Below are 25,005 nucleotides of genomic sequence, written 5' to 3'. Positions count from 1 at the left end.
AAAGAAATGCAGTTTGTTTATTTATTCAGGTTGACTTTTTGCCCCCAAAAGGTACTGGCCAAATTGCTAATGACTTAGGTAAAAATAATTTGAATTAGTATATTTATTGTTGATCAATAAAATAATTCTTACAAAGTGCTTGAAAATAGATTGTCTCATTATCATTTGTCTTCTTTGACATTGCTGATTTTAAAATATTTACTGAATCCTTTTATGTGCAAAGATACAATCTCAGGACATTAATAATCTAATAGTTTCTTCCATAAAGTTGCCATAGCACATCACCAGCATACAATTCATATTCTTATAACAGATTATAATAGTTACTTAAGAATAAAAGAGAATGGTATGTGGTAATGATACAGAGTTGAAAAGATATATATTTATTAAGCATCTATATGCCATCAAGTTTCAACAGCATATTAGGGAACTTAAAAGGACAAAGAAGAGAGTGATAAACACGACAGATTGTCTCAGTTGACTAACGTTCATACAATTATATCTATTATACATTATTAATTTACTTAGCAAACTTTTCCCCAAGATCTGCAAAGCTAAAAAAAGTAGATGAATCAAGCTATATTTTCTGTTAGTACAGTAAATATATATTGATCATATCACACTTATTTCTACTGTTACAGCAGGTAAAATTAAATTGTGAGAAAGTGGTTCTTTTTTCTTGAATTGTTATAAAACAAAGAGGTCCTCTAGATTTCTGGGTAAGAAGGAAAATTAGCAATCCCACAGTGATTTCCACTATTTCTTGCCATCCGTATATATCCTTGGTCACCAAAGTTGAGGCCCCAGCTTTAGAAAAAGAAGTAACACAAAATTACAAATGAATATAAACAAATCGCATTATCAATTTTCAATCTTAGATTGCTTTTCTCCTAAAGTGATTATATAAGAGAATCTATAAAGCAAAATTAGAACAGCATAATATATAATAATTTCCCCAGTGCTTTCAGGCAATTTTCAAAGGATGGTTTGATAGGTTTTATTGCTATATTGAACAGATTAGTACCTAATTTAATACCTAGGAAAATAATATGTTTCATTACAAACCTATAAATCCTCCTGCTTCTGCATAGAATGAGTTTTATTATATTTTCCAAGGCCCCATCTTGAAGTATTTTTGTATAACAGGATCAAAGTCGCTGACTTCCTATCAAACTTCAATTTCTTCAGAGTGTCATGCAGAAATATTTTGAGAGATCACTAGGGAAAAGGCATAGGACAGGAGTTTTCTAAAAGAGTAGCTCTCAAACACCTTTTTGAAGTGGAGCTCAGACTTGTTTACAGTTAAATCTGTAAAAAAAAATGGAATATGCTACCTTGGGAGGAGATGAGCTCCCTGGCACTGGAAGCGTTCAATCAGAGGTTTACATAACTTGTTAGAGATGTTGCTAGAGAGGGAATTTCTGGGTCAGATAAGGGTTAGAGGAGATCAGTGGTTCATGACTTTAACATTTCACGGACTTTAAGAATTTCAAAAACTTTTGCAGATTGACATAAAGTTACCAGTTTTTAAATTAGCAAGTACTAGACATTAAAAGGAGAAGGCAATGGCACCCCACTCCAATACTCTTGCCTGGAAAATCCCATGGATGGAGGAGCCTGGTGGGCTGCAGTCCATGGGGTTGCTAAGAGTTGGACACGACTGAGCGACTTCACTTTCACTTTTCACTTCTCACTTTCATGCATTGGAGAAGGAAACAGCAACCCACTCCAGTGTTCTTGCCTAGAGAATCTCGGGGACGGGGGAGCCTGGTGGGCTTCCATCTATGGGGTCGCACAGAGTCAGACACGACTGAAGCGACTTAGCAGCAGCAGCAGCAGCAGCAGACATTAAAAAGAAAAACTCTTTATTATCACCATCATATTGTAAAAGAAAGGAAATTTTAACACCAAAAACAAAACTTGAGGGGACATGATCTCTAAGGATAGTCCTTTGAATCAAATAAATTTAGATATATGAAAGATTCACCAAAATATTTTTTTCTCCCTTTTTCACATACTAGTAAAAAAATTGACAAAATCCTTGCAAGAGAAATGACTTGTGAGGTTCTTTATTATTCTGAGATTTTATAATTATATAATTATAATTATACAGATAATTATAATATAAGGCAAAATTCATACTCTGTATGAACTGTGCTATAACTAGCATACAAATAAAAGCTTAGAATACTGTGATTTTATTTGAAGAGCAGCAAGGAATTCAGTTGAAAGGAAAATTAAACATCCTTAGGAAACCAGTGGGAAAAGAAGATAGAAGGTTGGTATGGGGCCAAGTTATACAGAGCATAGAACAGCAGACTGAGGAACTTGCTTAACTCCCTAGGCAAAGGGAAGTTGTTGCAAATTTTTGCTCAGTACTCAAAGGAAGGTTGTGTTTTTGCCTGCAGTGGAGAAACTAAGACATGCTGGCTTATTGGAAGAAGACAAGTGGCAAAATTTAAAGTAGCTGTTCTTCAATAGGCCTTAAATGTTCTATGTATCAGCCATTCACTAGACGATCTTCAGGTGTTATTTCTCTCTTTCTCTCGTACCATTTAACACAGTTATCTACTCTCATCTCAGGCTTCCCTTGTGGCTCAGCTGGTACAGAATCTGCCTGCAATGCAGGAGACCTGGGTTCAATTCCTGGGTTGGGAAGACCCCCCTGGAGAAGGGAAAGGCTACCCACTCCACTGTTCTGGCCTGGAGAATTCCATGGACTGTATGGTCTATGGGGTCACAAAGAGTAGGACACAACTGTGATTTTCACTTTCACTACTCTCACCTCACTTCCCTCTTGGCTTTAAAATACTACTGTATCCTGATTTTCTCTTCTCTCTCTGATCACTCTTTCTTAAACTCTCTTATGGGCATTTTTTTTTTTTTTTTGCCTCACCACAGGCTTCTCTGGTGGCTCAGTGGTAAAGAATCTGCCTGCCAAAGCAGCAGATGCAGGAGACACAGGTTTGACCCCTGGGTCAGGAATATCCCCTGGAGAAGGAAATGGCAACCCACTCCAGTATTCTTGCCTGTGAAATCCCATGGAAAGAGGAGCCTGGAGGGCTACAGTCCAAAGGATCCCAGAAAGTCGGACATGTCTGAGCGACTGAGCACCCACGTCATACACATGTCTTGGAGGATCTCAGTTCTCTGGTCAGGGATTCAGCCAGGGCCCTGCAGTGAAAACACCAAGTTCTAACCACTGGACCTCCAGAGAACTCACTGGGCTCCTTTTTTGATTTCTTTCATTTATTGCCATTCCCGTTTAAAATTCTTGAATGCCTCCCTAATACCTTGAGAATAAAATCCAAACTCCACTGTCACCTCTCATCAATGGATGCAGGTTTTCAGTATCCAGTTTGAAAAGCAAAAGCAATAATAAACTCTGGCTAAGCTATTATTAGTATCAATAGCCACCACTTATTGAGCACTTACTCTGTGCTAAGTAGCTTAACATATATTATCTCATTTAATCATCATCCTATGAGGTAGGTATATTATCTTCTTTTTACTAAAGAAAAAAACAGGCAGAGGTAAAGTGGCTTGCCCAAAGTCATGCAAGTGGTTAATTGCAAAGCAAGGGTTCAAATCTAGGCTTTTATGCCAAAGCCTATACTAACTTTTAAACTATCCTTTTCTCTACATTCTTCCTGTGAGTGAGGTAGTATAAGGGAATGGAATTCAAACCAGAACATCCAGGATCTTTTTACTGCCTAAAAAATAGGTAAAAATTTTAGATAAACTGAATTTAGACTTAAGTTCTGGTAATGAAAGTTGAGTGGAGGCTCTTATGACTAGTAATATGAACTTAGTCAGTGAGATTGATCAGTCCCTGATCCCATTCAATATCCAATTCAATTCAGCCCCAGTCCCAGAGAAGGTCAACTGGCCCAACTTTGTAGAACATCCCAGATCTCTTTTTGGCTGAGTACTGCTAACTCTGTTTTTAAAAATACAACTGATTAAAAACCTCAAGCTAGATAAATATTTGAGGACAAATTTTTGTCTTCAGAATTGTGCAAGATCAGTTCCAAATGTTCATTTCAGTCCTTACCAAGTTGTTTACTTTTATTAATTCTATAGACCTTTCACTCAAACTGTTCAACTTTGGGCAAGTTTCTTAATTCTCCCAGTATCAGGAGCTTCCTATCCTGTGTTAAGGGGATAAAATGCCTATATTATAGATTACCTTAGAAATTAAATGAGAAAATGTATTTAAAGTGCTTGCACAGTGTCTGTAGTAAATGCTCGACAAGTAGAGATGGCTGTTTTTGTTTTTATCCAAGTATAAGTCCATCTGATTGGACTCAAAGGGGAATCCAACCCCTTCAAAAATATGTAGTGCTTTTCCTAGGGTGAGTAACAGTTCCATATTGCCTAGGATTGTCCTGGCTTTAAAAATAAAATCCTATGGGCTTCCCTGGTGGTGCAGTGGATAAGAATCCACTGACCAATGCAGGGGACATGGGTTTGATCCCTAGTCTTGGAATATTCCACATGCTGCAGAGCAGCTAAGCCTGTGTGCTGCAACTACTGAACCTCAGGTGCCCTAGAGGCTGTGCTCCACACGTGAAGCCACTGCAGTGAGAACCCTGCCCACCGCAAGGAAGAGCAGCCCCCGCTCACTGCAAGTAGAGAGAGCCCGTGTAAAGCAATGAAGACCCAGCAGAGCCAAAAATAAAGTAAATAAGTAATAATAAAGAAATAGCATTTTACAAAATCACAAAGTCTTGTGGCCTGGAAAACGTCTTGGTAACAAAATAGGGTGTTTGGTCCCTCTACTTTCTCCCTCCATACTATAGACACTAACTTATCAGAAATTCCTTCTAAAATACATGCTGATTTCCTTTCTGACAAATTACAGCTTTGAACTTTCTAGGCTGTGCCAGACACTACTCTAGGCATTAGGATTATGGAGGTAAACAAGGTAGACAAAGTCTTTTTAAAGCCTATATACATTCTACAGGGGAAACATACAATAATCAAAGAAATATGTAATATGATATAAGTACCAAAAAGAACCTGGAGAAGGGAATGGCTACCTACTCCAGTATTCTTGCCTAGAGAATTCCATCAACAGAGAAGCCTGGTGGGCTACAGTCCATAGGGTTCCAAAGAGTTGGACATGACTGAGCGACTAAAACTGTCACCTTCTTTCAGTATAAAGAAAAATAAATGGTAAGGGGATGCAAAGTGTTGGGAGTCAGGGCTATATTTTATTTTATTCTTTGGCTGTGCCACATAGCTTGTAGGACTTTAGTTCCCTGGCCAGGTATCAAACGTGGGCAAGTAGTGAAAGCACCGAGTCCTAACAACTGGGCTGCCGTGGAATTCCCCAGGGCTACATTTTAGATAATATAGTCAGAGGATGCTTATCTGAGGAAATATTTGAGCAAAGACCTAAGAAAAGTGAAGGTACAAGTGATGCAAAGACCTGGGGAAAGAGCTGGGGATAATCTTGTTATGTCTGAGAAACAGCAATAAGTCTAATGTACCCAAAGCTGAGTGAGAGAGGAGAAAGGATTTGGAGAGGTGGTTGGAGAGGCAGGTTGAGTCCAGATAATGTCATGCTTTACTTATCATGGGTTTTATTCTGAGTGTAGAGGAAGCCATGAGAGGGGTTAGCGTAGAAGAGTAATAAAATTTGTTTTTTTGATTTAAAAAAGATCATTCTGGCTACTATGTAGAGGATTGACTATAGGCAAAGGAGAGGGAAAGTGACTATCAGTTGGGAGATTATTGCAGTAGACCAAGAGAGATGCACAGTGGCTTGAACTAGAGTGGTAACAGTAGAGGTATTGAGACGTAATACGATTTGGGGTAATTTAGTGATGGTAGAAATGACAGGATTTGCTGATAGATTAGATGTAGGATATCATATGAAGAAAGAAAAGATGGCTCTAATGTTTTGGCCTGGAGTAAATGCTGTTGGCATTTACCAAGATGGAGGAAATTGGGGCAGTAGCAGAGAGTCAAGAGTTCTATTTTGAACATGTTAAATTAAAGAGGCCTAGAGACACTCCAGTGTTCTTGCCTGGAGAATCCCAGGGATGGGGGAGCCTGGCGGGCTGCCGTCTATGGGGTCACACAGAGTCAGACACGACTGAAGCGACATAGCAGCAGCAGCAGCAGCAGAGACGCACAGGTGAAGAGGTCAAATGGTAGACAGTTGGACACGGAGTCTAACACTCAAGTTATAAAGGTAAGAGTCCTCAGCACATACATGATGTTTAAAACCATGAGACTAAATGAGATCATCTGAGGAGTGAGCTGAGAGAGATAGGGAACTGAGGTCTAATGTTTAGAAGTAAGAAGTAAAAAAAGGAACTAAGGAACTCAAGAGACTGTGAAGCAGAGGAGGAGGAAAGCCAGAAGAATGCGGTCCTCTAGAAGTTAAATAAAGAGTTTCAGAACAGAGAGAGAAATTATACATCAAACATTAAAAGGGCAGGTAAGATGAGACTTGAAAAGTGTTTAATGAGGCAAGATGGAGGTGAGTGGCAATCTGGGCAAGAGTGATTTCAGTGAAATGGTGTAATAAATACCTGTCTTGAGTTATAAATCAATAAGCATATTCTTAATCTCTTTATATAGAAATTTCTGAGAAAAATCACTAGGTTGTAACTTTTTTCCTTTTAGATCTTATTTCAGCCTTTGATTCCATTGAGAAGAGGCAGTATGTATGAATTTAATATAGATTCTTATAATGTTTCATGTAAAACCTGTACCCTAACTCTACACTGAAAGTCAGGATCTCTTGAAAGATCAGACAAGTTTTCAGTGACGGAAAATGGAGTATTCCTTTTTCCTAGCTTACATTTTAATAACTTAAAAATAAAGACGGAGAAGGCGATGGCACCCCACTCCAGTACTCTTGCCTGGAAAACCCCATGGACAGAGGAGCCTGGTAGGCTGCGGTCCATGGTGTCGTGAAGAGTTGGACACAACTGAGTGACTTCCCTTTCACTTTTCACTTTCATGCATTGGAGAAAGAAATGGCAACCCACTCCAGTGTTCTTGCCTGGAGAATCCCAGGGATGGGGGATCCTGGTGGGCTGCCGTCTATGGGGTCACACAGAGTCAGACATGACTGAAGTGACTTAGCAGGAAGGATAAAGAGGAGTCATTTCTGTACCCACTCCCAACCTACTCCATCAACTTACTGCATTACCTAGAAGCCCATCTATTTCACAACTGTTTATCTTAGAGAGGTCACCAGGTATTGCTTCAAGGCATCCTGGGTACTTAGTTTTTGGTGTGTATGTTTACATGACTGTGTGTATGTGAATACATGTGTGTTTAAAGATCTATTGGGTACATAGTTAATACCTTTAACTTTTTCCTCAGGTCAAAGTTGTCTTATGCCCAATAACTGTGGAGCCTCCATTTCTCATTGATCTGCATATTAAATAAAACTCCTCCCTTTTTTCTGCAAAGACAATCTTGGTCCATCTTGAGGGCAGTCTGACCAATGTGTCCTTGTCAGGCTCCTAAGTTTTTCTAAGTCCATAGCAGTTGTATCTCTAGTTCAGCTAGCTTTCTAAATTTATAGATCTGCCCATCATTGGCAACATAGACTATCCAAATAACTAAGGATCTTCTTAGGTAGTTTAACCTCAAAAATCTCTAGTGCCTAATATTTAGGGAGATGTCCCTGGAGAAATATGTAGTTAATCATTCTTCACTTATACGCTCTAGCTTTATTCCTGGATTCAGTCAAACCATCAGAGGGTTTATAATCAGGTATTTTACATTATTTTGGCTCCCATAAAATAATTTTTACTCAAGTATATTTTGGTATTAAGTCATTTACATATATTGCTAGACATTATGAAAACATTCTGTAAAACTTATAACTGCATTTACATTGGGATATTGCTGAGGGCATAGTTTTCTATATCAGATCATATTCTCTTAATAGGAATTTAAAGGAGGAATAATAAAAAATAATAACTATGATTTATTATACATGATCTGTGCCAGATACTATGTGATAAATGTTTTACATAACCTTGTTTAATCCTTATAGTAATCTTGAGACTATTAGTCCCATTTTACAAATGGGAAAACTGAAATTTATTCAAGATATTAAATAAGATGTTAAATAACTTGCCTAAGGTCACACAGACAGTAAATTCTAAGTAAGGTCTCCCTGACTTCAAAGTTAATGCTTTTATTTATTATGCTATACTGTATTATAAAAAGGAGCTAAATACTTATATCCAGAAAGGGAGAAAAATTCAGGAACATAGAACAGTGTTATATACATACCAAAAAGATTAAGTAGAAACAACAGGAAAATAAAAAAAAGAAGAGGCCAATTAGAGGAAGACCTCCACATTCTTCTACTGAAGGTTAACTTGGTATCATTGGAAATCACATAGAATCTAACCTTTCAGGAGAGCATTAAGAACAAGTTTGATAATATTAAGAGGGCTTTGTTTGAGTAAACCTCTGTGGAGCCTGTAATTCATGATTATGTCCAAGCTGTCTTTGTTGGGCCAGCAATTGTTGTGGTTGTTCATAACTTTTTCCCTTCCTATCTCACATCTCTTTCTAACAGGCTGCAGTGTTCTCAACTCATTTACTTTCTCTCAGTTTTGGACTTTGGCACATTTACCTTCCTCTGTTCTGATTACCCTTCTTCGTCTGGCTATTTCTTTCTCCTCCTTCAAGATTCAGTCAAATAATCTGGCTAAAAGGCCTTCCCAGACTCCTCAGGCTAGGCCAGGAACCCTTCTGTGCTTCCACTGCAATGGACGCATACCCCCATCTTAGCATTTATTACATTCTATTGGGATGGTCACCTGTATCTGCCTGTTTCCTTGACTCTACGTTTTAGAGCATGAGTATCTTGAGGGATTTTTTTAAAAATTTTTTAAAGTTGCTCAGTCATGTCTGACTCTTTGCAACCCCATTGACTCTAGAGTCCACGGAATTTTCCAGACCAGAATACTGGAGTGGGTAGCCTTTCTCTTCTCCAGGGGACTCTTCCCAACCCAGGAATCGGACTGATGTCTCCTGAATTGCAGGGGGATTCTTTACCAACTGAACTATCAGGGAAGCACCGCCCCCGCCAAAAAAACAATCTTGAAGGATGATAGAGAAAGGCTGTATTTTTCATTGTCTAACACTATACTTGGTGCATGGTAGGTGCTCAATATATGTTTGTTGAATCAATGTATGAAATGAAGATATAAACAGGAGCAAGAGACTATTCTACCACTGAGGAGTTTATATTTTAGTGAACAGAGCATGATTTTTAGAAATAGCTATAATAGAAGCTACAATTTACTCCTTGGAAGAAAAGTTATGACCAACCTAGATAGTATACTCAAAAGCAGAGACATTACTTTGCCAACTAAGGTCCATCTAGTCAAGGCTATGGTTTTTCTTGTGGTCATGTATGGATGTGAGACTTGGACTGTGAAGAAGGCTGAGGGCCGAAGAATTGATGCTTTGGAACTGTGGTGTTGGAGAAGACTCTTGAGAGTGCCTTGGACTGCAAGGAGATCCAACCAGTCCATTCTGAAGGAGATCAACCCTGGGATTTCTTTGGAAGGAATGATGCTAAAGCTGAAACTCCAGTACTTTGGCCACCTCATGCGAACAGTTGACTCACTGGAAAAGACTGTGATGCTGGGAGGGATTGGGGGCAGGAGGAGAAGGGGACGACCGAGGATGAGATGGCTGGACGGCATCACGGACTCGATGGACGTGAGTCTGGATCAACTCTGGGAGTTGGTGATGAACAGGGAGGCCTGGCGTGCTGCAATTCATGGGGTTGCAAAGAGTCGGACACCACTGAGCGACTGAACTGAACTGAACATTTGCTGTGCCACAAGGCATTTGGGATCCCAGTTTTTTCCTTAGCCGTGCATGGCATATAGGATCTTAGTTCCCTGACCAGGGTTGGAACCAGCATCCCCTGTAGGGGAGCATGGGGTCTTAACTCACTGGACTGCCAGGGAAGTCCCCAGTCCTCATTAACATTTGGTATAATTCTTTCTGGTCCTTTAATATAATATATATCAGAGAAATGAGCTATAAACTTAATACTTATACTGAATATAAATATTATATTTATATATATTTTTCCATTTAAACATATATTCCAATTATTTTATTCAGTTACTGATAATGATTTCTAATTTCTAATACATGGGCTGATTATATCATAATTTATTTAATACTACCTATTTTTAGGTATTTCTGGTTGCTTACTAGTTTTAACTATTAAAGAAAAAAATGCTACATTTACATAAATCAGGTATGAAGTTTTCCCCAAATTCAGGATTATTTTCTTCATATACATTCCAAGAAATGGAAATAATTGGATGACGAATATGAACAGTTAGAAAGTTCTTGATTCATATTATCAAATTGCTTTCAAGAAGAATTGTAAAAATTTTACAATCCTTCCACCAGAATGTATGAGGGTGCCCATTTGACCACAGACAGTGGGGTGTCTATAGGCAGCAATGGGCTTTAAGGGCATTTCAGAAAGATGAAATGGCATAAGTAACAAATTAGAAATAGCTAAGTGTCTCTGCATTTAGGGAATGATGAGAAAGTGGTTCACTGTGGCCAGAATGTGAGTATGGGTACATGAAAATATAGTGGAAGAAACGTCTAGAAGGCTATGTTTGAAGTCACTTAGTGGAGACCCTTGAATGACTGGCCAGAAGTTTAGGCTTTATTTTGATGAAAATGGTGGACTATTTATAATTTTTACCATAGGTTTGGATGATACATATTTTAAGAAGAAATTTCCACAGCTGAGTGAATTGAATCTGAATTAGATAATGTCATTAGCAAAGGAAAAGAGAAAACCCATCCATATAAAGTGTGATCAGAGGCCTGAAGGACAGGGCTGTGTGGGTTTAGGGAGAGAAGGAAGAGCACAAGATGATACCAAGGCTTTGATAATCTGAAGATGGTAATGTATTACTAAAAATAGAGAATAATTTTCCCTTGAGTTTATTCTAAAATCTAGACATATCATATCATGATGTATTGTATTTTGTTGTTCTAATTCTCGAGTGGGCTGTGAGCCCTTACAGAATAGGATAACTTCTTACGAATTTTTGTATTTCCATGGCCTAGATACTATCTATCCCATTGTAAGATGCCTAGTAAATGCTTATTAAATTAGCAAGTGCTGAGAAGAGGTTTTGAATTAAAACTCTAATAAAAGATGTATGATCTTCAAGAAGAAACTTCAGTAGAGAAGAGAATTTAGCATACCTACTGTAGGGAGTAAATAAGATATATAGAAGTGAAAGTATTGCTCCATTTAAAAAAGCTATCACTGGTTTGGACCCAAGCTGATTAGTGCTGTGAATAGGTTTTAAATGAACCAAGATATTAATCACTTCAACTAGTTCCCAAAGGGCTATGCAAAGACTACCGTATTCCTTGTGAGCCACAAGGTGGAAAAGGTAGAAAAGTACCTTTTTGTTTATTTATGATTTGTAGACTGTGTATTTTCCGTAAACATCTGAGGGCTGCTAGGGGTTGAATTATTTAACTTAAATGCAGAGTACATCATGCAAAATGCTGGGCTGGATGAAGCACAAGTTGGAATCACGATTGCCTGGAGAAATATCAATAACCTCAGATATGCAGATGACACCACCCTTATGGCAGAAAGTGAAGAGGAACTAAAGAGCCTCTTGATGAAAGTGAAAGAGGAGAGTGAAAAATCTGGCTTAAAACTCAACATTCAAAAAACTAAGATAATGGCATCTGGTCCCATTACTTCATGGCAAATAGATGGGGAAACAATGGAAACAGTGTCAGACTTTATTTTGGGGGGCTCCAAAATCAGTGCAGATGGTGACTGAAGCCATGAAATTAAAAAACACTTACTCCTTGAAAGAAAAGCTATGACAAACTTAGATAGCATATTAAAAAGCAGAGATATTACTTTGCCAACAAAGATGTGTCTAGTCAAAGCCATGGTTTTTCCACTAGTCATGTATGGATGTGAGAGTTGGACCATAAAGAAAGCTGAGAGCTAAAGAATTGATGCTTTTGAACTGTAGTGTTGGAGAAGACTGCTAATGCATGTATTGAGGGGCTGTTGGGTGCCACATACTGTGCTAAGAATTCAAAGACACAACATAATCTCTGCCCCAGAGGCATACATAGAATACTTGGGTGATAGTTAGGTGAATGAACAATTTAAATATATTGTGTAAAATACTCTAGAATGCAAAGGACAGTTTATTTGCATAGAAAAAAAAAAAAAAGACATTTTGCCCTGCCCAAGGATTTAGGGAAAACTTCCCGGTATAGATAATGACTAAGCTGGTTTTGAAGGAAAAGAAGGAATAAACCAAGTGAGGGAAAGGGATATTGCAGGCAGAGGGACCAAAACAAGCAAGATGCGAAGATATTGAAGATAAAATGATATGAATAGGAACTGTAACTGTGTATGTTTCAATAATCTAGAATGAAAAGTGTGAGACAAACTGCCAGGAACTGAGGCTGACAGACAGGTAGGGACCAAACAGAGGTGACTTGTCTTTTCTACTCAGGAACACTCATCTCACACTGGTTCTAAGAGATAAAATTCTAAACTTATAGTCTAGACAAACCAGATTGAAAGTAGTATATGGGACAGATTTAAGAGTAAAGGAGACCTGGGTATAAATCCTGAAAAAGCAAAAACTAATTCAAAAAGATACATGCACCCCAATATTCATAGCATATTTTCAGTTGCCAAGACATGGAAACCACCTAAATGCCCATCAACAGATGATTCCCATGTGGTGCTAATAGTAAATAACCTGTCTCGCCAATGCAGGAGACCAAAGAGATGTGGGTTTGATCCATGGGTTGGAAAGATCCCTTGGAGGAGGAAATGGTAACCCACTCCAGTTTTCTTGCCTGGAGAATCCCATGGACAGAGAAGCTGGGCAGGCTACAGTCCATAGGGTCTCAAAGAGGGGGACATGACTGAAGCAGCTCAGCAATCAAGAATATATGTATAATGGAATACTGCTGCTGCTGCTGCTGCTAAGTCACGTCAGTCGTGTCCGACTCTGTGTGATCCCATAGACGGCAGCCCACCAGGCTCCTCTGTCCCTGGGATTCTCCAGGCAAGAACACTGGAGTGGGTTGCCATTTCCTTCTCCAATGCATGAAAGTAAAAAGTGAAAGTGAAGTCGCTCAGTCGTGTCCGACTCTTCAACCCCATGGACTAGCCCACGAGGCTCCTCCATCCATGAGATTTTCCAGGCAAGAGTACTGGAGTGGGGTGCCATTGCCTTCTCTGAATGGAATACTACTTAATCATAAAAAATATTGAAATTTCATCATTTGCAGCAACATGGGTAGACTTGGAGGACATTATGCTGAATGAAATAAGTTAGCCAGAGAAAAATAAATGCTATATGATATCACTTAAATGTGTAATCTAAAAAATACGATAAACAAATGAGTATAACATAAAAGAAGCAGACTCACAGATAGTGAGAACAAAGCAGTGGTTTTCCGTGGGGGTGCGGGGGAGTGGGTGTTACTAACTAGTGGGTGTAAGGCAGACTCAAGGATGTATTACCCCAACTGGGGAACATAGCTGATAGTTTGTAAAAACTATAAATGGAAAGTAACTTCTAAAAATTGTACAAAAGAATTTTTAATTTAAAAAAATGGTTTTTAAATAAAGGAGGCCAGCTAGAAAGCTACGGGGATAGTCCAGGCAAGAGATCTCTGAACTAGAGCAATAAATAGAAGAAGTGGAGAGGGAGCAGGATCAAGAACAGACATGACATACAATTAATTTGACTTCTTGCTTGATTAGTTCTGGAGGATCTAAGACAAATTCATAGTATCTAACGGGGTAACTCTGTTGTGTTGTGTTGCCTTTGAGTGAGATGGGAAGTTCTGAAAAGGAACAAAATGGTGAGGAGGGTACTGGGTTCCCTGGACATATTAAGTTTGGAGAAATTAAGATACAGAGAAGTGCCTGTGTCCAGATACCAATTTTAATTAAATATACATTAAAGTATGAGTACATTACCTGTTTTTCACAAGCCAGTAGTCCTTCCCATTAAGGTTACCATAGCCAACCACTAGTACACCGTGATTCACATTCTGAGTACAGGAGGGGTCATAGTAGACACCTGAGAATAACACATGAGTAAAGAAAAAGAGTAAGTGGCATGTGACACTATCTTATTAGCCAGTTTTGGATATATGTGAGGAATATATACTCTCATGCTTAAACTATTTAGAGTTCATGGTTCTTTGCTCTCAATGCTATAGTTGTCACAACTGGGCTTTTCTATTGTTTGCTTTTTGGTTTCACAAAGTTTGGCATCAAGTTAATCACAGTTCCCTCAGAAAGCTCCTTTGATGAACTGCCACCTTTTTCCACTTAAAAAAAATGATCTATTTGGCTGTGTCGTGTCCCCGTCATAGCCCATGGGATCTTTTGTTGGGGTGCACAGACTCTCTAGTCGTGGTTCACGGGCTCAGTTGCTCCATGGCATATGTGATCTTAATTCCCCCACCAGTGATCAAACCCACATCTTCTGCATGGCAAGGAAGATTCTTAACCATTGGACCACTGGGGAAGAGCCCTAATATTTTTTTAACTTATATTATTGTATTTCTTTGTAGATATTCCTAAATTCTTATGCATTTTCATCCTTCACTGAATTAAATGATCTTTAAGGTGAGGCTTTAAAACAGGATGATAACCTTCTAGTTTGTTTAGTCTGATGTTCTGTGCTTAGTGGGCAGCTTCCAGGTACTCTGCTGTGCTGCCCCTACACTCCACAGTGGACCCGGAGGCTAGGCGCTCAGGCTCTGGACTCAGGCAGCACAGTTTCTCATCCCAGGTGACCACCTGCAGACTGTATGACTTTAGGTAGGTTAACCTGTCTAAGACATGTTTTTTTTCACCTGTAAATAGGGTTATTATAAAGATTAAGGGGCTTCCCAAGTGGTACTAGTGGTAAAGAATCTGCCTGCCAATGCAGGAGACGCAAGAGGTATAACTTTGATCCCTGGGTCAGGAAGCTCCCCCGTTGGAAGAAATGGCACCTTACTCCAGCATTCTGGCCTGGAAAATTCCAAGGACAGAGGAGTCTGGCAGGCTATAGTTCATGGGATCGCAAAGAGTCGGACACGACTGAACAACAAGCACACATGGGGATTAAATGAGATAATGTGCAGAAAGAATTTAGCATAGGACCTGGCATGCAGTCTTAGTAAATTTTTTCAAGTCTTATTTTACTAATTAGAACTGGGTGTAAAAATACGTATATGAAGTGAAATGAGGTGGAGGATTCCATTTAACCTAGTCTAAGCATTCAGAGGCAGAGTGATAGGGAAGGTGGACATTCTTTCCTCCAGTGCGAGGGCAGTATAAAGCATGAGGGTAATATGTCTAGGTTTTTACCATTTTTGTAGAGGAAGAAAGAAGACTGTCTCGCGTCTATACCAACAGACACAGGTCCTTTATTGGCCACGGCTTCTTTTAAGGCCTCTTCGCTGCCGAAGGGAAGTTCAATATACCTTGAACATGTGGCAGCTCGATTTTTTACATCATACTGGCACCTTCCATCCTGTGGGGAAAGGATAAGTCAGATAAAGAAGTGAACTTCAACTTTCTTTATAAATTGACAGTATCCTAGATCTGGATTGCAAATATGTTTTCTTTCCTCATTCATCCTTTCAAGTATCTAAGGCTCTTTCTTATTTTTTTAAAAAGAAATATAAAATCTTCTAAATCCTAATAGCTCTATGTTTCACCAGTAACGGAGGAAATATAGAACTATTCTATTGCTTTAAATTGTGAACATCTTCATGTGTACAAAAGTTGCCAGGGTAAAGTCTCTCAGATTCTAGGTGGATTGTTAGGGAAACACTACATTAAGACTCTAGTCTAGAGTTTTAAAATCTTTCTGATGGTATAATGCCTGCAAGATGATCTGCAGATTAAATATTGGTTTGATTGTTTAGTTGCTAAGTCGTGGCTGACTCTTTTATGACCCCATGGACTGTAGGTGGCCAGGCTCCTCTGTCCACGGGATTTCCCAGGCAAGAACACTGGAGTGGGTTGCTTTTCCCTCCTCCAGGGGATCTTCCTGAACCCATGTCTCCTGCATTGACAGGCAGATTCTTTACCTCTAAGCCACAAGGGAAGCCCAAATATTGGTTTAAAAATACCATATCTCAAGTGAGAACCGGGAAGTTGCAAATTCACGTTTGTTGTGTATACAACTAGGTTTTTAAAAATGCCTTATAGGAAAAAGAACTTGAAAGAAATAAACCAAAATAATAGTGGTTAAGGTAGGAGAGTTTGAGTGATATTTTTATCTTTTCTAAATTTTCTGTCATATCATTTAACAAAACGTGTGGTGAGACTTGAAGGAAGAAGAAAGCATTATTTCACTTTTTAGTAAGGTAGAAGAATTGTGTGGTTGATGATCTGAGAATAAGGTTGAGCACAGGAGTTTGGAGGACAAAAAAGTTTAAATACCAGGCAGATATACAAAGAATTTTAAGGAAGGTTTGCTGAAAATTCATTTTTAAGCATGAACTCCACCTGCTGGTTTTAAATTATTGTGCCACTGATAAATTAAGAAGGCTGCTGCATAAGAAAGAGAACTCTTAAGAATTTAGGGATTCTTGATTGAGGTTCGTTCTCCTTCTCTCTCTCTCACATACACACACACATACATACCACGCAGCACTGCTTCTCAAGCACTCGGCTTGGTGATAAGTTTAGTACAGTGAGTTGGAGGGATAACATAAGGTCAAGGGGCAGCACAAAAAGTTAACTTGCAGGCACACCATGGCTTTGTAGGGATAGGAAGCTTCTGAATCGATGCCATTGTTGTCAATGATATATTGGAAAGCCTCTGTCATGAAGCCGCCATTGCAGCCCTTATTCCCATATTTTACAGTTGAGCAATCCACCAGGTTCTGTGCACTCAGAGACACCAGCTTTCCTGTTTTCAGCTTCACTTGTGCTTCCAGGGCTCCCACGGCACTGAAAGCCCAGCAAGACCCACAGGCACCCTACAACAGAGACAAAGTCGCAAGGGCAATCATAGTTAGCAAGGATGGCTTCCATAATGCAAACTGCGCAACTCCCAACATGTCAGCACTTTCATCAGTTCAGGAAAACCTCCCCCTCTACCGTTTCCCCTCCCCTTAGACCATGGCAATGATTGTTCTCCGGAACAAGGTCTAACTTTAATAAATATTTATGAATGGCTGACCTCACGGAATAATTGCCATATTCAAATATGTTAAGAAATAGTATTTACTGAGCATGTACCAAATACCAGCTATTTTTACCCCATAATAGAGGAGATAGATGCCAACAGGAAAGGGATTTTTGAGAGGAACTAGGATGATTCCCTTGACCTAAAACACCCTTCCTCCTGCCAAATGTAGCAGTTTTTGGACATTTTTAGCTGTAGAATTTTTTTGATCATAAGTTATTTTACCAGGAAGCATAAATAGAAAAACACAAAGCTGCTTTAGTTTAAAAAGGTGCACAGGGGCCTGAGCCACATCATAACTGCACTCCCTCTCCTCCTCTCATTCCACTTGGCTGTCTCTTGGAAGGAAGCAAGTTCAGTCTGCTTTTGGTTAAACTAACATCACCCATTGAAATGTAAGCACTCAGAGAAAGGAGCTCATTAAATTATTAATATTTATAGTGAACACTTAGATGGGTAGTTATTGGGTCTTCTCAAAGTTTTAGAGAATTTCACTGAGAAACTCAAAACTAGTTGAAAGAAAAATATCTAGATGGAAAAGAATTATGAAATTAGCAGTATCATTCGTTTCCTAATTTATATATTTTTCTTTGGTCACAGGCTTGGGGCAACTTTGAAGGACATTGATTCTTCTCCCTTATCCTGAGCTCCAAGGTGATATATATGTTTTATCCTTGTGTGCTAAGTTGCTTCAGTCATGTCTGATTCTTTGCAACCCTATGGACTGGAGCCTACAAGGCTCCTCTATCCATGGGATTCTCCAGGCAAGAATACTGAAGTGGATTGCTATGCTCATCTCCAGGGGATCTTTCCAACCTAGGGATTGAACCCGCGTCTGTTGTGTCTCCTGCAATGGCAGGCAGGTTCTTTACCACCAGCACCACCACCTAAAAAGCCTTTTATCCTTAGTTATCCCTAATTAATTTAGGATTTTTGTAGCTTTTTTTATAAGCAAATTAAAGGAAATACAAAAATATAGGAACACATTTATAAAGCCCATATTTCTTATCTTAGCAATGTAAGCCTAGTCAAGAACTAACTTGACTGGTACAATTTACAGGTCACATTTAGCTTTAGTTATTTCCTCTCTATCAACCCTGAAATTCCTAAGTGAGATGGAGGAATAAACTTTTTGATTGAAATTTTCTCACACATATGATACTATTTCTCAAGTAACTGACTGGTGGAGGGTCCAGTGCAGTTGATGGATAGTATGAACACTAAAAGTCTTTTTTAAAGACCTATTTGCTAAGTTCACAGTTTTTCGCTTAGTCAAAAATGACTCTAACTGTTGGTATTCTCAGCACTATGGGAAATAAGAAAAGTATGATGTGTGGTCCAGGCCCTTCAGAAGGTCACAGTGTAGTTGGGACGATAAGAATAGCAAACACATTTAGAAAGTAACCTAAGGGACTATGAGATTCACTGCTAAATGATACAGCTAGACTAAGTATTTAAGGAAGAGAGACCTCTGCCTGAGGTACAGAGGCCTAAGATGATAATACTCACCTGGTATTTCACTTCAGTAACACACCCCTTCTCTCTCCAGTCCAGAGAATCAGGCAATTTCTGATTAGGGCTTGACTTGTAAGTGACATTTCTTGGCCATTGGCTGGGAACTCTCAAGGAACTCATTGAAGATATCACTTCTTCACTTGTCTACAAAGATATACACATATGTCCTTTCACTTATATCCTCTGGTCAATATCTTGAAAATTATAACTGTGAATATGTTTAACTGAGAAAAATCAGTGGTAGTTGTGACTAACATAGGTAACTATCTGGTAGGTGAATTATCCAGGTCTCTTTAGTCCTACACTTTGCCGTTAGCATCCCAGTCAGACATCGGGAAGGAGAAGAGGAAAAGATAAAAACCTAAAAGTTACAGAGAGGTATATTTTTCTTTCAAAGCAAAGCAGAATTTTATAAGAAGGGTTCTCTAAAAAGTGGACTAAACTGATTTTGCTTATGACAAAGAACGGTAAAAGATTCCTGCATTTAATCCACTTAGGGTGTTCCCTTCCAAAGGGTACTATTATTCTTAATTTTGGCCACAGTGAAAATTTTTTGTAAGATAGAGCAGAATCTAACAACTAGTGAAAGGTTACTTTATATTAATACCCACACTCCCCCATTAAGAAAGCAGGTGGACCATATTACATTATCAGTTTAGATTTATATAAGTATGGTAACGTATTCTAAAATGTTGTGAGTAGGCTTTAGGCAATATTTTCTAGAATTAATAAAAGTAAAATTAACTGTGGTCTGTGAGTTTAAAATATTCCCCTAAAGAAGGGATTTATTAAGGAAAGTGGTCACAGTGTAGATCAATAAGGAATCTGCAAATTCTTATGTCCCTAAATTCTATTTTCTAATTTTATGTTCATATACATATAAAACATTCCTTTGTTGTTTACCTTCAAATTGCCTTTGGGGAGACAGAAATCCAGTTTACCCAAAGATGAATGTAGGATTATTTATAATTTACCTACCATGTCTCCCAGGTGGTTCATGCCTAGCTCATATGAATGCATTCCCATTGAATGCTCCAGATTGTGAAGCATAACAGTTTTTAGATTCTTTTCCCAGATGAGACGCCGTGCTACTTCCTCATTCTAAAATAAAAAAAAATCATTATACTGAATCTTGCGCAAATGTGTTCAATAATGAAAATATACGTATTATGAAGCATTCCATTAAATGTGGATCTGTCTGGGAGCATGCATATAAATGAATATGAATAAATAAGTGTAATGGAAAAATTGCACACCAATCTTAACTCTTCCTCTTAATTGCTCTCTTGGTGATTAATATCATTTTAGATATGTACAATGAACTTCCTTAATATGCTAGAAAGTTTTTTTTTTAGAAATTGCAATTTGTTGAAGTATATTCTTTGTAAGTACTAAACTCACTTAATCATTATAGGCCTTTTAAAACATCTTTTTAAAAAAAATATATATATAATTGATTATTTATTTATTTAACTGCACTCTGTCTTAGGTCTTAGAAAAAATCCTGCAGAATCTTTGTTAGAGCATGTGGGATCTTTAGTTGTGGCATGTGGGATCTAGTTCCCTGACCAGGGATTGAACCGGAGCCCCCTGCATTGGGAGCAGGGAGTCTTAGCCACTGGACCACCGGGGAAGTCCCTACCCTCACTCTTGAAAAATAGTTTAGTCTGATTATAAATTTATAGCTGTTTTTCTTCAGTTATTTGAAGGTATTTCTGAATTATCTTCTGGTATCTATTATTGTAGATTAGAGGTCTATTGTCAGTCTAATTATTGTAATGTTTCTAATTTCGGTAACTTATATGATTTTCTTTTTCTCTTTGATATTTTGCAGCTTCGCTACATGTTTGTGGGTATGGGTTTCTTTATTTTCCTCTGTGTAGTATTTTTGACTGGAAAGCACTTTCGACTAGAGGATTCAGGAACATTCTTTTTTCCATATCTGGAAAATTCTCAACCAGTATCCCTTCAAATATTGCTTCTGCATCATCATTCCATCAGATGTATTTGGCACCTCAAACTTTCTTTCATCTCTCTTATCCACATTTTCATAGTTTTTCCATTTTATTTTTGTGTGCTGCCTTCTTGGTGAGTACCTCAGTACTATCTTCCAGATCTGATTCTATCCAGCTCTTTCCAGTTTGGAGTTTACCTCTTTTACTAAGTTCTTATTTCAATAACTCTATTTTTTCATTTCTGAGGTTTCTAATTGGATTTCTAATACATTTCACAATTTCTTTTTCATTCATGTAGATGTCATTCCATTATTCATACTTTAAAAAATAACTTTGGTCCTATTATCTTAATTTTATCCAGCATAAATTCTTATTCAGGCTACTGATTTTCTTGCCCTCCAGGAGCTTAATTTACATAGAATGCAATATACATGGTGCCTCTTAGAATCGCTGACCCCCACCTCCACCCACAAGGCCATAGTTTACAACAAGCCATAGCCCAGTGAGCAGTCAGCAACAACTCTTTTCATCTAATTTCATTGAGTGTTAGAACCAAGGCCTGAGTGCTGGTTCTAAGTAGTAAGTAAGTCTAGGTAGTAAGTTTAAGCAGTTCCTTTGCCTTCAAGCAAGATTTTACTGTTATCCTAGTAAAAGACATATACAGATACACTTCCAAACCACTAGAGTGAAAAATAAAATAAAGACAAATCTAATGAAGCATAGGAAAGGAAAAAAAAAGAGGAGAACTGTGAGAGAGATTTTAATAGTGGGGTACTAATCAAAAGTCGCTTTCACTCCTCCTAATGGACTAGAATCATTACAAAGTAAGATAACATTCATTTAACCAGACAGTGGTGCTAACTGCACATTTAACTTTGGTTAACATGGAAATTAGAGGCCTGTAATTTTCACCCTTGCCCATAAAGGGGAATGGGTGAGGGTGAAATTCATCACTACTAAGAAAACAACTCAGGGCATTTTTATACAAAAATCACATCAAATAAATAAATTAATATATAATCTTTGCTTACAAACTCATATATTATAGTTTTAGGTGGAGAAGGAAATGGCAACCCACTCCAGGATTCTCGCCGGGAGAATCCCATGGACAGAGGAGCCTGGCAGTTCGCAAGAGCTGGATATGACTTAGTGACTAGATCATCATAGTTTTAGGACTTAGTTATTTGAAGCACCAGGGTTAAGTATTAAAGTCAATTAAGAAGTATGTTTAGAAATAAAAACAAAAGTACAAAGTGGGAAGCGAGAGTCAAGAAATAACATCTGCCAGTGCTTCTCTGTGCCAGGGACTGAAGTCAGGTCTTTTTGTTCCTCAAACGTGCACTCTTTCCCTCTTGGCCTGGGACCTTCCCATGTGAGGCCTTCCTTGACCATACTGTCACTTGTGTAAGATAATCACTCCCAACCCCTCACAGCCTTCACTGAAGACCCTCTTCCAACCCCCTAGGTCTTGTTTTATTTTTTTCCACTGTTTGCGTCATATTGTTGTTCAGTGGCTAAGTCATGTCCAGCTCTGTGCGATCCCATGTATGGCAGCACACCAGGCTTCCCTGTCCTTCACTATCTCCCTGAGTTTGCTCAAACTCATCTCCATTATATATCTGCTTATTTATTTACTTCTTTTCTGTCTCTCCTTTTAGAATATAAGTGCCCTAAAAACAGGAAATTTTTGTTTCCTGATGAAATTGTAGGGCCAAGAAGAGAATCTGGTAAGAAAATGAGTGTGTAACATTTACTGAAGACACTGCTTGTCAAAATATGTAGGGGAGGGACTTCCCTGGTGGTCCAGTGGTGAAGATTCCATGCTCCCAGTGCAGGGGCGGGGTGCAGAGTTCGATCCCTACTTAGAGAACTAGATCACATATGCCACAGCTAAGAGTTCACATTCCGCAAGTAAGGCCTGGTGACAGTCATTTAGTTGTGTCTGACTCTTTGTGACCCCATTAGCCTGTAGCCTGCCAGGCTCCTATACTATCCATGAAATTTTCCAGGCAAGAGTACTGGAATGAGTTGCCATTCCCTTCTGCAAGGGATCTTCCTAACTCAGGGATTGAACACGGGTTTCCTGCTTTGTAGGTGCATCCTTTACCATCTGAGCCACTTGGGAAGCCCCAAAATCTGGTGCAGTCAAATAAATAAAAATTTTTTTTTTTAAAGAACATGTAAGGGTACTTAAGTAAAAGCAAATTGCTCAAACGGCAGCCTATCCACCTTTTCTTCGTATTGTTTCCCATAGGTTTTCTTCCAGAGATCCCAGTGATGATCCAGAGTGGGGTCTCTGTGCACTTGTGCCATTGCAGACGAGCACAGCAGGAGTGCCCACACCAGCCATTTCATTCTGTTAAAGGAAAGAGGACACCGGAAGACTCAATATTAGCTGCATCTAATGTGACTGTACTTTTTTTTCAACAACAAGAAGCAGCGCAGAGTCTCAAAGAGACAATGTTACAAATCAGAATCATGCAGGAAACCTGGATTATATACTGACAGGGAGTAACTGCAGGTCTTTGTCTAAAATGCCACTTCCAATTCTAAATAGCATTTTGATTTCCAAAAAATTTCCTGATATCTGGTAAACCAAATTTACATCCGAATTTGGGAGGATGTGGAGATGAGGGAAGCAGGGACTTTACAGGATTTGACAACAAATCTAATCAAGGGAAATCCTCTTTTCTCTGTTCCAAAATATTAATAATATTTAAGAAGAAGGCAAACCTTTGAAAAATCAGTTTATCTTGGTAAATTTTGAATACACAAGCTCTCCTTAACTGGTCTATTCAAATATCCACAACCTTCAGAGGTAGTTAAAAAGACAACTCCTATGTACTACTTTCACATCCTTGGATCATTTTACCTTTTTATCCCTAAAAATCAAAATATCTGCTTCAAAAAGAAGCGTTAACTACTTTTGAAAATGTCACTTCTATATTTAATACAAAGAGATTATTCAGTGACTAACTCCCTCAAACTGGATTCTACTTTCTTTTCCACTCCTTTTTAATTCAAAACAGCTGTATTTTTAACCATATAAATCTTCAAATTATAGTCCAAAGAAAGCTATGTGTTAGCCTCAGGATTGAAATATTCAAGCCAACATTAAGCTTTTCAAAAATGGATTCTTTTTAGTCAAAAAAAAAAGAGGTAAATTGAGCGAGAATGATTGTTTACTTCCTCAAAGAAACGATGTAAAACCTGGCAGGCAGAGCAAGCTAAAAACACCAATGTAAGGTTTAAGGACCAAGTAGGAGAAAAAGAACAGACAGTACATACGTGACAGAATAAGCAGGTGCTCCCAGACTAAGAATGTTGACGGTGGGCTCTCTCCAAAGTTTTCAAAGGCAGCAGTGAGACTTCAGCTAAAGTGACTTTAAAAAGAAATTGGAACTTGTCACATGAGGCATCCACAATGAGGAAGTGAACTTTCATTTCAGTTTCATTTAAAATCTAAGTAAGCGTGCCACCTCCAGCTCTCTCACTATGGTTTTGGAGACAAAGTGGGTACAGTAAACCAACAAAAAAGAGCCCCCAGTAAAAGAGATCAATAGAACAAACTCAGCAAAATAACATGAGTACAAGTTTACTCTTTAAAGTCTCATCATTTTGATTATTCAATTTACCTAAAAACAGCAACTTTCAGATGGAAAATTTTAGTTATGAAGAGATTAAGAATAAGTTCCTGTACTCCTGGTTTCCTCCGTGATTTCCTAGGAAAAACCGCTTTATTCTTTTCAACACAACTCATCCATGATCTGCTGCTGAGTCGCTTCAGTCATGTCTGACTCTGTGCGACCCCATAGACGGCAGCCCACCAGGCTCCCCCGTCCCTGGGATTCTCCAGGCAAGAACACTGGAGTGGGTTGCCATTTCCCTCTCCAATGCATGAAAGTGAAAAGTGAAAGTGAAGTTGCTCAGTCATGTCCAACTCTTCACGACCCCATGGACTGCAGCCTACCGGGCTCCTCCGCCCATTGGATTTTCCAGGCAAGAGTACTGGAGTGGGGTGCCATCGCCTTCTCCACATCCATGATCTACTGTTGTCTAATTCTCACCCAGATGAGAATTCCCATTTATACATGGGTCAGTTTCTGAGCTCACTAATGCGTTCTCTTTCCTATTGCCCCCTCAGTAACACAGGGTTTTAATTAAAATAGCTTTGAATATGTTTTGATGTCTAAGAGGGTGGGTCACTCTTATGTTTATTCTTCTTTATCAAAGTTGTCTTAATGTTTTGTGCCTGTTAACTTTCCCACATGAGTTTTAAAAATCAG

At 38.6% G+C, this 25,005-nt stretch overlaps 1 protein-coding gene across 1 annotated transcript; it reads right to left on the bottom strand.

The window, feature by feature from the left end:
* Positions 1 to 149: 149 nt before the first annotated feature.
* On the bottom strand, positions 150 to 24,103 carry CTSS (cathepsin S). The gene is made up of 8 exons (XM_052637336.1): positions 24,008 to 24,103; positions 22,949 to 23,075; positions 19,743 to 19,865; positions 18,759 to 18,908; positions 16,813 to 17,040; positions 15,416 to 15,581; positions 14,030 to 14,132; positions 150 to 807 (listed from the first exon to the last, which is right to left on the bottom strand). Exons 2-8 carry the CDS (start codon positions 23,072 to 23,074, stop codon positions 708 to 710), a joined length of 996 nt encoding a protein of 331 aa, XP_052493296.1. The 5' UTR covers position 23,075; positions 24,008 to 24,103; the 3' UTR covers positions 150 to 707.
* Between the last annotated feature and the right edge of the window lie 902 nt (positions 24,104 to 25,005).

The sequence above is a fragment of the Budorcas taxicolor genome, chromosome 3, assembly GCF_023091745.1.
Source record: "Budorcas taxicolor isolate Tak-1 chromosome 3, Takin1.1, whole genome shotgun sequence".
NCBI lineage: Eukaryota > Metazoa > Chordata > Mammalia > Artiodactyla > Bovidae > Budorcas > Budorcas taxicolor.
The sequence above is the reverse complement of the archived record's forward strand: the minus strand, read 5'-3'. Positions and strand labels throughout refer to the sequence as shown.